This window comes from Dermacentor silvarum, chromosome 3 (assembly GCF_013339745.2).
Source record: "Dermacentor silvarum isolate Dsil-2018 chromosome 3, BIME_Dsil_1.4, whole genome shotgun sequence".
Classification (NCBI taxonomy): domain Eukaryota; kingdom Metazoa; phylum Arthropoda; class Arachnida; order Ixodida; family Ixodidae; genus Dermacentor; species Dermacentor silvarum.
The window spans coordinates 117,099,643-117,114,229 of record NC_051156.1 but is presented as its reverse complement, the minus strand read 5'-3'; the positions used below and the strand labels follow the sequence as shown (position 1 = coordinate 117,114,229).

The following is a 14,587-nucleotide window of genomic DNA, read 5'->3' as shown; positions in this document are numbered from 1 at the left end:
CGCGAGAACGCTGTCAAAACGCGATATGTGTCAGAACGAAATATGGACGTGACGCAGTGACCCCCACCCCCCCCTCTTGACGACGGCTTGGTTCACTAATGGCGCAGTCACGCGGCCCATTTGTTGTAGCAATCAATAAGATTGACGGTAAAAAAGCAGCAATCAATAAGATTGACGGGAGAACGGCCTTGAACGTAGCACTTCGCGAACAAGAGATGGCTTCACTACACAAAAGTAGATTGCAAGATAGCGGGCCTATGTGCAACTCAAGCTTCCTGCGGGAGCCATATGCAGCAACTATACTCGACATCACCTGAAAGCGCACCCATATAGAAAGGCATTGTACTAATGCGGACACTCTCATTGAGCTCAACGGCCGAAGTGACTGTACCGCACCAAGCGGCTGGCATTAAAACCTCAACCACACTTCCTGTTCGGATTTGCGAGCGTGCGTTTTGAATGCTAGCAGGCACGTGTTACGGCGGCTACGCTGATCGGCATGACACTTGTTTTGCTTCTACGGCGAAACCGTTTTAATATTTAGTGAAAATATTCGAACGATCTTTATTGCGAATGATCTTTACAACCCTCCATCAAATGTGTACAACGTGCATATTTATAAAGTAGACGCAAGACTCCTTGTGAATGAGGAAATGTTTATTTTGCTCTATACAAATGTTTACACGGCTTTTTAGGCATTTATGCAATGTTGTGGCACGCCGTAGCAGCAATAGTACCCGTACGAAGCTCCATCGGACGGCATCAGCTGGAAAAAAAAAGTATGACAAGCATGCCTTATTTTGGTATTCAGACTATAGGTATCTGCGTGCAGAAAATTATGGGGTTTTACGTGCCAAAACAAGTTCTGATTATGAGGAACGGCATAGTGGGGGACTCCGGAAATGTGGACCACCTGGGGTTCTTTAACATGCACCTAAATCTAAGTACACGGGTGTTTTCGCATTTCGCTCCCATTAAAATGCGGCCGCCGTTGCCGGGTTCGATCCCGCGACCTCGTCCTCAGCAGCCCAATACCATAGCCACTGAGCAACCACGGCGGGTGTACTGCGTGTAGAGTCGAAACGTGCGGAAGTACTGAATGAGCAACATTACAAAGAAACGCAATTCACTTCTACATACAAGGTGTACAAATAACTTACTCATCCCTAAAAATACCTTAAATAAGGTACGACTAAGCATTACCTCATTACCAGGCCTTATTTCCTGCACTGTAAAACACAAGTACACGGACAACTTCACGTTTCTGACACCACTTGGCCTCAGCCGATGCTATGGTACGCCACGTACACAGAGGTGGCCACTGTACAGGCTCCCAACAGCCGATTCTAGGTAGTCGCAAAATGCCCTCTACTCGCATTCAAACCAAATCCGTGGTGCAAAACCTGTTTTCAGTCATTCAGAAGAAGGAATTTTTGAGTTACAAATTTCGTGTCTTAGAGCTCCTGGGCGCTATCTCTCGCGCGTTCTGCCGGAGCAAGCAAGACACCCCGTGTTATCACCCTTGGTAGTCACTGGTTGCGTTTTTGATAAGCGTGAGTAGCGAAATAAGGTCTATGTTGTTTGGGGGGTGGCATAAAAAGCGTAAGAAACTTGGCCCCGTAAGATTCAGTCAACGCGAAACTGTGTAACAACGCGGGATGTGACCAATGTGTTTCATAAGTACCCCCGAAAAGTTACAAATTGGTTACAATTATGTTGCGGGTCAGGGAAAGTGCCCCAGCTTGTATCAGTAAGATTCCGCACAAGCGAAACTAACTGCGTCACCAGGGCCGAGCTGCTTTTTGCTGACTGCGTCACAACCCTTGCTGCACTTTCGAAAGCCCAAATTGCTTGAAATGCACCACAGACTGTCAACCAAAACTTCCCACATTGCCATCGTCCAATAGTGGAGTGATACTGTGTCGAAGTGCAGAAGGAATCCAAAATACGCCGGGAGCCCAAGAAACCAGGCTACACAAAAATGCAGAAAGACCACTGAAGTTGTCTAAGTATGCGTAAGCATACCCTCCAAATTTTGGTTGGCCCACTCTCAAACTTAAGTCGCCCACCCCCAAAACGTTGTTGGCCTGCCTTCAAATTTCAAGTTGCCGTCCCCCAAATTTAGGTTAGACCACCTATAGTTGAAGTTGGCTCACGTCTAAATTTCAGTTTGGCCCACCCAAAATTTCCGTTTCCCACCCCCACATTTAAGCTGACTTACGCGCAAATTTCCAGTTGGCCACATCCAAATTTCAAGTGTGCCCACCCTCAAATATCAGTTGCCCCCTACCTCCAAATTTCAAGTTGACCACTCCCAAATTTCCGTTGGCCCGCCCCTCCTATAGGCTTCCCCAGCATTCCATGGTGCTCCATATGTACCCCTTTGGGTATCCCCCGTTATCCCATTATTGCGATAGCAATTACATGGATACTTCAACCGGATTTCGGCCTTCGCCGTCGCCGTGAGGTTCCGTATAAAGTACAAAGGCGATAAAATCGTCGCCGCGCGCCGTATTCGCGAATGAAAGTACGCGGGGGACGCGCGCTTTCACGGAGCGCGAACACACGGCGGAAGCAAACGCGACCGTCGCGCCAAAGGCCGTGGGGGTATAGGAGGGAGGAAGGGGGGGGATGCTGTGCTGCGGCAACAAATGCTTATCTTGCAACCAGGCGCAAGAGGAACTGGCCTCTCAATCTCCCCCGCGAAAGCAAGAAAGCGGGAAGGCAGCATGGGAGGGAGGGGGGCAGCTTCTACTCTGCCAAGAACTGCATTTGTACTTTGCCCGGCTGCGGCGGTCGCCAGCACCGTCTGTTATCTCCACATGGCTGTGACCTTTGTATGCGCTGTGCATTCGCCGCTCAGTTTCCGTTGAAGCGATAGACCGCACGAACCTTCACCCGCTGCGGTGGTAGCGCCTGCTGCCAGCGTTTTGACAGTCGTTGTCTGCGGTCATCAGTGTGATCTACTCATGTTTGCTTGTGCACGCTGACACCACGCTTGTTAATTCACTTAGTAAGCGAATGTGTCTCAAGTTTATGCAGCCGCTAAAACTACTACCCCTATTCGGACTAGGTCTCTACTAATTTGCCTATCGCAATTGATGCTTCGCTTTTCGCGATAAGCTGCGATATTTTTTTGTTTAAGTTGTTCCTTAATGTTATAAAGCTACCAATCACCTACGTTTACACTATTATAAACGAACAAATGTCCAACTTTGCAAGTTACTCATTTTTGTGCAAATACAAGCATGACACTTTGTGCGTGGCGGGGCTGAGGTACTCGCCAAAGAATTCTTACGTATTAAAGGGACAGGTGGCCGAACAGGTGAACGCTCACATGCAGAGCCGGTCTCACGCGTTTTCAGTGGCGTATCTGGCGCATGACGCGTGCATCTCGCGCGTCATTGGCTTGTTGCTAGGTAAGGCAGGCAAAACAAATCGCAACATATAAGTTCATCTATACACAAAGCTTTTTATTATTTTAGCCAGAAACGATAAAACGTAAAGCATTGGTAACTTTATTTCACATTCTTTTTCACAATCTCACTTCGCTAATGGATGGCATTACCAGTTCCTATACCAGTATTCGCCGAGTGTCCGCTCATTGTTGAATTGCTTCTGCGTGGTGCGCCGCCAAAACAGCTCGGCACCGTGCGCCGCGCACGACCAAGGTCTAACGCGTCACGAATTGCTGGACCGATCGCCGCGTAGAATCGACTGGACGAATGGGCCGGCGCGCCTGTCTCATCCAGGCGCCGTACACTGCGACAGGCACCCGCCGCTTATACCAATGTCCCAATGTCCCTCGCTCATCCAGCAAAGACTTCCGGCTACAACCGCCAGCCATCTGCTTACCTTTTCTTTGCAGCGGTTACGTTGGGTGGACCAGACGGAAGGAAATGCCGATCTGAAGCTCCTCAAGTTAAAATTCAAGAGATAAATCGCGCGTTTCCAGCAGCAGGCTAACACCGCTCACCCAAGTCTAAGCATATCTTGTCGATAGCGTGGCCAAAGCAGAGGAAAGCAAAAGCTGACTGCGTGTAATATTGTAAACTGTTCAGCAGCGGAACCGACAAAAAAAGGAGGCTAAAAGCCAACAGTAAATATAACGTCGTAACAACGCTCTCATTTTTACATGAAGAGACCGGAACGTGTTTCCCTGCAACACCTACGGTAGGTAAGAAACCACGAATGATCTGCAGTGCTAGCTAACCTTTTGAAACAACACAATGCTAATGCTTTTGACATGTGACAGGCACGTCACATGTCAGTTGAACATACGAACACATGAATAACAAGCAAAGGTAAGATATGGTGCGACAAAGGCACAGAGTAAGCACCCGTGCCAGCACCATTAGTATCCGTTTTTGCAGTTGTGTCTTATTATAGAAAGAACCAACTCTAAGCCAAATAAAATGGCTGCGGCTTAGCTCAGCTATCCCTGGACTGCCCAAGCGAAAGCTTGGTTTAGCCTGGGTTAAGCCTTGGTTGCACTTGGTTCACCTTTGATTAGCTGTAATTATTATACATAGGTATTGTACTCATTGTTAAGCGGGTTATAAATTATAAGCCGACAAGTCGAAGCGTTTTGCAGAGCCGAACGGCTCGCTCTTCCTCAGTCTCCGACGCTAGCTTCGCGCGCTTGGCATTCCGGACCTCTCCAGGAAGCATTTCGCCGGGCGATATGTATACCCGCGGGGTGGTCAGGCGCTGCTTGCCGGTTGGTCAGACGTCGGTCAGGCACCGGCGGAGATTGGTGCAGTAAGTCAACGTGGTGAGTTGCCAAGGCTACAGCTCAGATGCGATCAAATGAAGGTCAATTGCTGGCGACGGTGAATTTTGGCTCGACTGGCTTAGAAAGCTTTCGCTTGAAAAAAACACAAAACGATACAAAATGTAAATGTCTCACTGATGCACATAGCCTTGCCGTGGAAAATAGCAGGCAGCATCCTACAAGGCTGAACTAAATGTACACTGCCAGGTTGTAGCTATGGGGGAAAACGCATATCACGCAGCTTACAAAATGGTACCCATTAAAATTAACGTACTAAAGACACAATGTCCAGCACGGAAAATATGAACGCAAGATTTCAGTGTCCAGCGTCCATATCACATCCCACGTAGCTCGTTCCCTCCCCTACAATGTCTGGCGCTGCGACGATGTTTTACAGCGAAGCGGTTAACGGCTAGTGCCCCCAGAATTGTGTCCGCGTGAAGAAAAAAAGTTGCAGTGGCTTAGCTCGGCTATGCCAGGATATACGTAGCGTTAGCAAAGGTTCAGCTGATGACGTCATCGACGGCGTTTTGTGTTGCTGCCAGGGGTGGTCGGGCACGTCGCTCAGCCTCCTGGCGACACCGCTTTGCTAGACGTTCGTCCCTTGCTCCAGTGTCTCCGCAGCACGTTTAGCCTTCTTCTGTTCATTCCTCCTACGCTCAACCGCTAATTGCCAGGCAACTACTTCGGGATCCGATGAGTCAAGCTTCTCCGTTCTTCTGCGCTGTTGAGCAGCATTTGCGCTCTCACTTCTCCATGGCTATTACCACACTGGCAAACGCCAGTCAGAAGCGCAGCGGCCTCCAGCGCAGTGTCAGACGGGCCCCCCGGGGGGACTGCACAGCGAGCGCGTGCCGGCGCCAGTGCGTCTACCACGGCTACGACGTCACTCCTCTGGAATGCGGCAGACCGGCGGCGGGAGTCGCGCGCGGCGGCGGCGGAGCTGCGCGAGATTAGGGATGGTCGATGAATTTTTTAATCGATAACGATTAATCGTTCATCGGTTTAGCGTATAATCGATTAATCGCTTTCGATGCGGGGTTTTTCGTCGATTAATCGATTAATCGAATTTTTTCGGGCGCTTTAAAAAGGCTGAAACACAGTTACCTACTCACCTATTTTACCTATTTAACCGTTTTGAAAGGTGGAACCCAGGATAAGAAATACAAGCGTATAAACTTTGATAAAGAATAATGTTTAATTTGTTAGAGGTCAACTATAATTGCCACTAGGGACTAGTGGCAGGGTGTTCATATTAACACGTGTACTTGTTTCTCTTTCCCCGGTGACCGCTTTCACCGGCTAACAAATGTTAAACGTTATCGCTCGGCGCAGGGCGCAGGACGGAAGTTTCTCGAACGTTATCGATCCTTCTATCCGTTGTCTACTGTCACGGACGCTTATGTAATCTGATTGTATGAGCGACGCAAACTGGTCTAGTACTTTCTGGAAGACACGCGGGCACCAGGGCGACCCCCAGTGCTTCGATTGGGTCGCCCTGGAACCTTCGATGACTTATAAAAGCCGACGCATTTCGCCGCTGATCAGATTTCGAGACGATCGCCGACTGTGTCGCCGCTATCGTTGTGCTTCGAGTGCAACTGCTTTTGTGGGCCACAGGTTCTGCCAATAAACCATCCGTTTCGTCATTCACAGGTTTTGCGACTGTTCTCCTTCACGTCACTACTAGCTGACAATATTTAACTTTTACGGAATTTTTAAAAATCGCCTGTTGCAGGTAGCATAATTCTTATCGTTGAGTTGGGTTATTCGAAGAGGCGGACATCAGTAGCACGAGAATCGAAAGACATATTCAACCAATTAACAGAAATTGACTAATGAAACTTCTTAGTTAATTACTTTACGACACATATTGCAATTTACGAATCGTAGCGGTGAGTTTGCAAGACGCACCTACTTGAAATGAATTTCCAGGATGACGGCCAGTTTCGAAATATTATTTCTCAAAGGGTGGGACGAAATACATGGGCGTTTTAGTTAATTTTGTACTTCAATGCATTTTGGTAAAAAAGTAAGTGGACCAACAGTGCATTTTTACGGCGAGTATACGATGGTGCATATCACCAAGCTGGTGTCATTCTGTAGACGTAGAGAGAGACGTTTTAATGGCAGAAAGGTGGAGAGGTCGGCCTGAGTGAAGTGCCTCTAGCCTGCTACTCCACGCTGGGGAAGGGATTTGGGGAATAACAGAGATAGGATGTGAAGAGGAAGGAGGATGGTGGTATGGTGAACACGATGATGAGTTCCCATCGTGGTGAACACTATGACTTCCCAGAACAGCACAGTCACCTTCGCGGGCAGAGGTAGATGCTACTACAGTGTAGCCAGAAGACTGTCTATGACTTGCATAATTTTTGCAGCTGTTAGCGCCACTGGCGTATTTAAACCAGTCAGTAGCAGCTGCGGGCGTCGATTATTTCACGCAGCATCGCTTTGATGACAGAGTCCAATGGTGATTTTTCAGTGCATTGTCCTTGCTCGCGCTGACAGTCTAAGGCCCGTCTACGCTGGCGGCAAGCATGGCCATATATTTGAATCCGGGCTTGCTGAGGCTCGCTTTAAGCAATGCTCGGAGAGATCGATCGAGGCCGATTGAACTACCTTCTGCTGGACCTGTGGAATTGGAGCCAAAGGAGCTCTCGTTTGCACCTACAGCTTGCCCACGTCGACGACGTGATCGTCTCCTCCGGTTTTTCACTGACGCTGCGCGTCTTGTGGGACATACTTGTCTTGCTCATTGGTTCAGTATTTTTATCTCCTTTTTCTGTTTAGGGCAATCCTTGAATGGCCTCGTGGGGTCCCCCACAATTCAAACACTTCATTTCTTTTACTGTACATTGAAGATAGTCATGACTGCCGCCACAGCGGAGGCATGCCGTTGGCCTGTGCAGACAGCGCTGACATGGCCTAGCTTCAGGCACTTGTGACACTGCATTGGTCGGGGCACATAAGGACGCACCGGGTGCCTCACATAGCCCACCTTGACATTGATCAGGTAGCGTGTGTCCTCGAAAAGAAGCTTGACGCTCGTCGAGCGACCGAAGCGCTGAAAGTCGAGGACCTTCACTGTCGAACGACAGACGCCTTTGGAACTCTTCGTCGCTGATGTCAATCACGACATCGGAAATAACGCCTGCCCTAGTGTGACCACTGATGCACAAGAACGACCGGACTTCTATGTGTCCTAGTCTATGCGCACGGTTTTCAATTTTTCTAGGGCGGCTTGCGTCGCTACTTCCACTGTGACTACGTTTTTTCTGGTGTTGAAGCGCACTTCGTTAATTCCTTTCGGAGCCATTACCAGGTAGGTGTTGACTATTGTCTGTGCACGGAATTTAAATTCTATACACGTCGAAGGTACAAAAGCAATCATGTAATCGGTGTAGCGGTACATTGGGGCGCTGCTCACTCACATCTTTGGTTGTCCTGCGGTATTTCCTCTTCAGTCGCCTGCCCTCCACGACGGTGTAGTCGTTGTCGGAGTCCTAGGGTCACTGTGGAGAAATAGGGACCGGACATCTCCATGTCGACGTGGCGAGCCTCACGCTATATCACTGGGAGATAGAGTGCGACGAGGCATGCTTGACGCAAGCGATGGCGTGCCAGCTGTCATCGCTTCAGATGTCTTCTCGCCCAAGACACAATTAAGCCTGCACTATGACAAAACTATCGCAGCAAGGCAAGAAGCTACGCTTGCTCAGTTCACTTCGTCTTCATCCTCCTCGATGATGCTGTAAAAATCATTCTGTAAATTCATTCCAAGTGGATACGCCTGACAAGCTCACGGCTACAATTCGTAAATTGCAATATGTGTCGTAAAGTAAAAACTAAAGTTAATTAGTGATTTTTGTTAATTAGTTGAATATGTGTTTCGATTTCTCGTGCTAATGTCCACCTCATCGAATAACCCAGCTCAATGATAAAAATTACGCTACCTGCCACTGGCGATTTCTAAAATTCCGTAGAACTTAAAAATGGACACCCTGCATGTTAAAATGGCACTTACTGAGGAGGGTGGGCATGGAGGAAGGAGAAATTAGAAGATATCATCGCAGCACGACTGACATGAAGTAACGGCGCAACACGTGATCGCCACATCAGAGCGCGTGGTAGGTTTAATGCTGCCGGGTGCAGGGCAGTAGCGCAGCTGAACGGGAGCGCACCCGTTTGAAACTACTGCGAACCAAACATTATCGGCCAATACGTTGTCTCTCAGGGTCACGTGCTGACTATATACTGCGAGGTAAAAGCGAAAGAAATGGCTTGACGGTGAGTTCGCTTGCCAAGACTTGCAGCCTCACGTCCGAGTTCATTTCTTCCTCCACTGGGGCGGCGTCACTCCGGCCCCAGGCACCTTGTGTGACGCGTGCGTAAAGCGGGGAAGCGCTTGGCCAGCTCGGCAGGACTCGGGAAAACAGTCAACAGTCGCTCTCAGTCTTCGCAGCCGCGCTGCCGTTGCTCGTACTCCGCATTCTATAGTACGATTTCAAATTTTCACGCCACTTTAGTCATCGTCTGGAAAACGATTAATCGAACTACTTTAATCGATTAAACCGATTAAATTAAAGGTAGACATCGATGACAATTAATCGTTTTGCGGCGTAATTTTAGTCGATTAATCGATTAATCGTTCATCGATATTACCATCCCTACTGATTAGCGTTACCCGCCATGATTACTATTCTCAATTAGCTACTACCTTAGGGGGTTCACTGCTACCGCGCCTGAAGGTTACTGTGCAATGCTCGGGCCTTTCAGAGGCGAGCGCGCCGTAGCTAGCGCTGCATGCGTACTTTAAAGAGACGACCCTCTTTCAAGTAGGGTAGTCATGCTATCAGCAAGTTGTTTAATCGATTGTTGCATGCTTTCCAGTGCCATGCTGTTGGGCTCGGTCTCCATAGAGTCCCACTCTCCTTGCGCCGGCGAGGCCCTACGTTTACCCGAGCCCGCCTGTGCCTCCCCTGGTGGGGGCATCTGCGGTCTCTCGCCCTGTGAGGAGTAAGATTTGCGGAACGACTCAAAGGCAGCCCTCATCTGTTGAAGCTCAGCCTTCAGGCGAGCTTTCTCTTGGATCAACGTAGCTACCCTGGGGTGTTCCCTATGCTCAGGCAATGCTACCTGCGTTACCTTTGGTGGCGGCGCTAGAGCACTGCACGGGTTCGGGCTTACCCGAAAGCCCGGACCCGGCCCGGCCCACGGGCCGGGCCGGGCCGGGTAGAGCAGTTTTTTCACAGGCTCGGGCCGGGCTCGGGCACGGCGTGTGCTTTCTGACCCGGGCCCGGGCCGGGCTCGGGCTTTCTGCGAGTTATTCTCGGGCTTCTCAACTCTGAAAAACATGTATTTTTCGGTCTCGGGCCGGTTTCGGGCCGGTTTCGAGCCGGGCTCGAGCCGGGCTCGGGCCGGGCTCTGGCTTAAGGTAAGGGGTGGCGGGCCGGGCCGGGCGGGTAACGTACATTATTTCCGGGCCCGGGCCAGGCCCGGGTCTCGCCATAAAAGTTTTTATCGGGCTCGGGCGGGTCGCCCAATGTAAAAACAGGCCCGGGCCGGGCCGGGGCCGCAAAAATCGGCCCGTGCAGTGCCCTGGGCGGCGCCGCTGGCTTCGGCTTCGCACGATCCGCCCAGGTAGGCTCTTCCTGGATGCGCACCCGGGAGTGAGAGCGCCCTCTGGAACGAGAGCGAGAGCTACGCCGGCGGCCAGCTCGCGTGACGCAGCGCCCCCGCCTGGGAGCATTTGCCACGCTGGAATCACGTGGCGGGCCCTCCTGGGCCAGCTGTTGCTGAGTCTTTTTGGCGTGCTTTCGGCGCTGTCTTCTCCGTCGCACGACGTAAGAAACTTGAAAGCGTTCTTCACACATTCTGTCAGGCATGGGATGTGGTCCTCCGCAAAGGGCACATTTCGTTGAGCACTGGTGATCTTCGGGTGGGGAGTTGAGTCCACAGCCTCTGCACACCCTCTTGTTTGGGTTGGGGCAAACATCGGCCCTGTGGCCTAGGCTTCCACACGCGTAACACACGTCGCTTTGGCGCTTGTAGAGCGTGCAGCGTAGCAAGCTGACGCCGCACATGACGTAGTTTGGCACCTTCATGCCGTCGGAAAGCACTGCCACTGTAGTTATGTTCTTGATCCTCTTGACTTCTAGGGCCTTTGGATATCGCTGGTTGACAATCATCATGTGGAGCTGGGCCTCGCTGATGTCGGTGACCACGCCTCGTATGACTCCTTTACAGGTGTTAATGGGGGCCGCCATATATGCCACCGCCTTGTATGATCCTTCGCTTAGTCGAATCTGTTGGATCCCTGCGTAGGTGTTTGCATTCTTCTTCGTCGGAGAGGAAACGACGAGAATGTTCTGGGCAACGTTAGGGCAAACGATGTCACCCTCGGTCTCTGCCGGGGCTAGAGCAGCCGCCATGGCAAGAGCTTGTGCGAGCCTAATTTGGCTTGTTTTTCTGATGTCAAGTCCGTTCCTCGGCCTGACGATAATTCGTATGTGGTCCCTCGGTAGCCGGGGGAGCCTCGATGTGGCTGCGAGGCGCTTCATCGCGCCTTGCGTTATGTAAATGTAAATATAAAGCTGGTGTAAATGTTCGGCAGTGGCGTAATCGTGTTGCTGCCGAAAATTTACACCAGCAGAGAAGTGGAATACACATGGTTACTGCAATATTAGCTGCTTTTTGTCTGTTTGATGTCTGCGCCACCAGGTGGTAGCACCATACAGGTCGTTCACGCTTACGGTTCCGGCAAAACACCCCAACGCCCGGCCCGCCCGCGTTTACCCGGTTACCGGACAAGCTAAACCTCTCTATTATCTGGACCCGAGCGGGCGGCGTTTTCGCGGGCGTTGTGGGGAGAGTGTCAGCAACTCTCTCTATTATTCTTACACCGTGGTTTCGCTGCACCCTCCTCTCCACTTTCCTCCTCACGTCTTTAATCCTCCTCGCGCTTTAATCTTTCGCTGTGCTCGTTCGCACGGTTACAAGTAACGACGCCGACTCTCGCCGCAGAAACAGGCTCCTAAGAGCTGCGTTCTAAAATGACACCAATGATGGCAAATGCTCTCTTGCTGTGCTCCTCACATTCATATCTAACAAAAGGAACGTCGAAAGGAACCGGGAGCGAGAGAAATGCGCAAACGTACCGGTACGTCAATGACGCTCAAAGTGTTAGCGATACTTATAACGCTGGCTGTTGATAATTTTCTTATTCCATTCATGGCCGTCCGGCTCGGACGAGCATCCCTAAGGTCGTGTGAGTTCGCGTATATCTCGATGTGTGTGGGCGATATTGACATACGCTTGTCATTTTGCAGACGCACATGGCACGCTCGTCAAAGTGGCACGTGCCAATGCACACGAGGTATTCAGCCGACGTAACGCTTGTAATTCACATAGGTTTGATGCTTGGGTGGGCGCGTTATGCGGAACATGGCCTTCGGTGACTTCCCTGTGTGAGCGTTAGGGGAGGCTATTTTTGTGATGAAATATACAGCGAATATCATTGTCGAACATTAAGCTGCTAACTGAATTAGTGAGCGGTTAGAGCTGAGGATTTTAACCGCTGGGGAAATAAAGCACCAAGAAAAACGACTAGTGTGTTGTTGTTGTTTATGTTCCCGCCTCCCTTGATGTTTCGTCAACCCAGCGATCTATTCCTCAATAAAAAATATTGAGCTAAGGTGTGGTCGAACCTTCGAATACCTAGCGTAGATGCAAGTGAAATCCGTAAATATTGTTGGCATAATAATAAAACTTCAATTATTGAACAAAAACGAGAGTCATATGTGAAAACGTCAGATCCGCTTTGCCGCTCACCACCACGTTGCGCAGTAGGGGGTTCATACCTGAAATTTCCTTGGGGACCTAACCACGGCGTTTACATTCTCCGGTTATTCATCCGTCAGAGACAACGTCCTGAGTGACATAGCTAGTGGAGTATTTTGAATCACCTCCGTATTACTCATTGAAGTCTCGATTTGTACATTTATAAGGATAAAAGTGAAGTCCGTTGTTTATGCATCAAAACTCATTTGACTGATTCACAAGGAAACATGCTGCTTCTTAAAATAACATAGCCATTTGTTTTCCTTTCTTTCTTTTTGTTCAGGTTTTTTCCGGGACAACCGCGGCTCCTACGACAGGCTCTATTTCATGATTGCTGGACTAAATCTCGGGGTAGGCATGGTACTTTCAGTGCTAGTGTTTCAAGCCTTGCTTCAGCGGCCATGTTGTCCCCCAAAGAATTTGTCTCCTGTGTCATCGCTGGAGACAACACAGACGGAAGAGACCAGTGCATCTGAATAATAATCTCACATCGTGTATGTATCATTATATGCAATGAGCAGTGACCAATAACGTTCTTGCCACTCAACTCGACAGCCGTCAACGACGACTATTCCGGATAGTACATGGTTTCGTTCATGTAGCACACGCGACTGGAGAGTCCTGTCAGTGCTTGGACGCTTCGCCCGGCAGAGCTCCGCTGAACTTCACCAATATCAGACCTCGAATTTTATTCCATTTCTCAGTATGACCTCCATGAACGAGTGGTTCACGATCAATGGGAAGCTTGCCAACTGACGACCTCGTAGAGTTGAAAACAATCATGCGAGTTGAACACACATGTTGAAACCTACCTGAAGCAAAGCATTCGTGAAATAACTAATTTAAAATAAATACGCGCATATTCACGCAAACTTTGTATACACCACACCGGCCACCACTTCAATGCCATATAATGTATAATTTTATCCGTTACACTGTTCGCAAGCTATGCCAAAATGCCAAGAGCAGTTCATAGAACTGCAGACATTGAAGTAACGTCGCGGTGACGACCGGAGGATAAGGACAATGCTTTGTGTTTTTCACACGAAGAATGGTGAAAAGGTGAATAGGCAGAGATGTCTACGGTGCGAAATACAGATGGTGAGGTCGACTATAACTCCTCTCATGCGCACATGCTCTTGCAACACGTGTTCCACCACGTGGCCCACTCGCCAAGCGGTTCAAATAGCGACTTGGTGTTGGCAGAGAGAAGTGTGTGTGCCATTGTGGCCAAATAGAGCTTCGGGCAATCTTACTGGAATACCAACATTCGATCCCACATTTGTAGACATATTTCTTTTTGGCGTGTGAGTGATTTGCCAACACTGCAGTAGCCATGATCAGCAAAGTCCGGTATGGTTTGCTAAGAAATATCCACTTTAGAAAAGAAACCTTCGTGCGGCCAAGCCGTCCCTAGTATTATTTTAGGACAAGCCTGATGATGTCTTTTGCCATGAAGTATCAGCGTTTCTTTAACTCACTCAGCGATTTGGCCATTACGGACGCCTTTCTTACTGTTTTAGTTTTTATCGGTTATTACAGTTAGCAAGAGTTAAGTCGTAGGCTCGGTTTGAGCGGTGAATTAAATTTTATGCGTGTCAAATGACCCATTCAGCGAAATGCAGCTCCACTAACGTGAAACCTGAGGAGGTGCAAAGAATGCAGTGATGCACCGCTAATGGGCTCATACTGCCTTAAGCAATGGCTCATAACACCGTAAACGCGGCTTCCTCATTATGACGACGGGAGAGAACTGAAATTCTACGCTGGAATGATGAGCAGCAACGCAGCCAGCTTTGGACGATGACGACGACGACGACGAACGCGGGAGCGCTCGGCACGCGCTCAACATGAGTGCGTGCCGAGTGCGAGCACGAGCCCCGCTTGCTTACCGTGACTACGACGACGACGACAGGAGACGTCGACAGCCCGGGAGCACAAGGTTCTTCGCACCTAACAAAATGACTGTTT

At 49.7% G+C, this 14,587-nt stretch overlaps 1 protein-coding gene across 2 annotated transcripts in view; it reads left to right on the top strand.

Moving 5' to 3' along the window:
- Positions 1 to 13,481, top strand: part of LOC119445733 (monocarboxylate transporter 4-like) — a 228,214-nt gene extending 214,733 nt beyond the window's left edge. Inside the window, exon 5 of one of the 2 annotated variants that reach the window (XM_049663570.1) lies at positions 12,900 to 13,481. In XM_049663570.1, coding sequence (XP_049519527.1) covers positions 12,900 to 13,096 — 197 coding nt within the window. In that variant the 3' untranslated portion in view covers positions 13,097 to 13,481. The remainder of the gene's footprint in view (positions 1 to 12,899) is intronic. The other variant, XM_049663566.1, reaches the window with a different exon arrangement.
- The last annotated feature ends 1,106 nt before the right edge of the window (positions 13,482 to 14,587 follow it).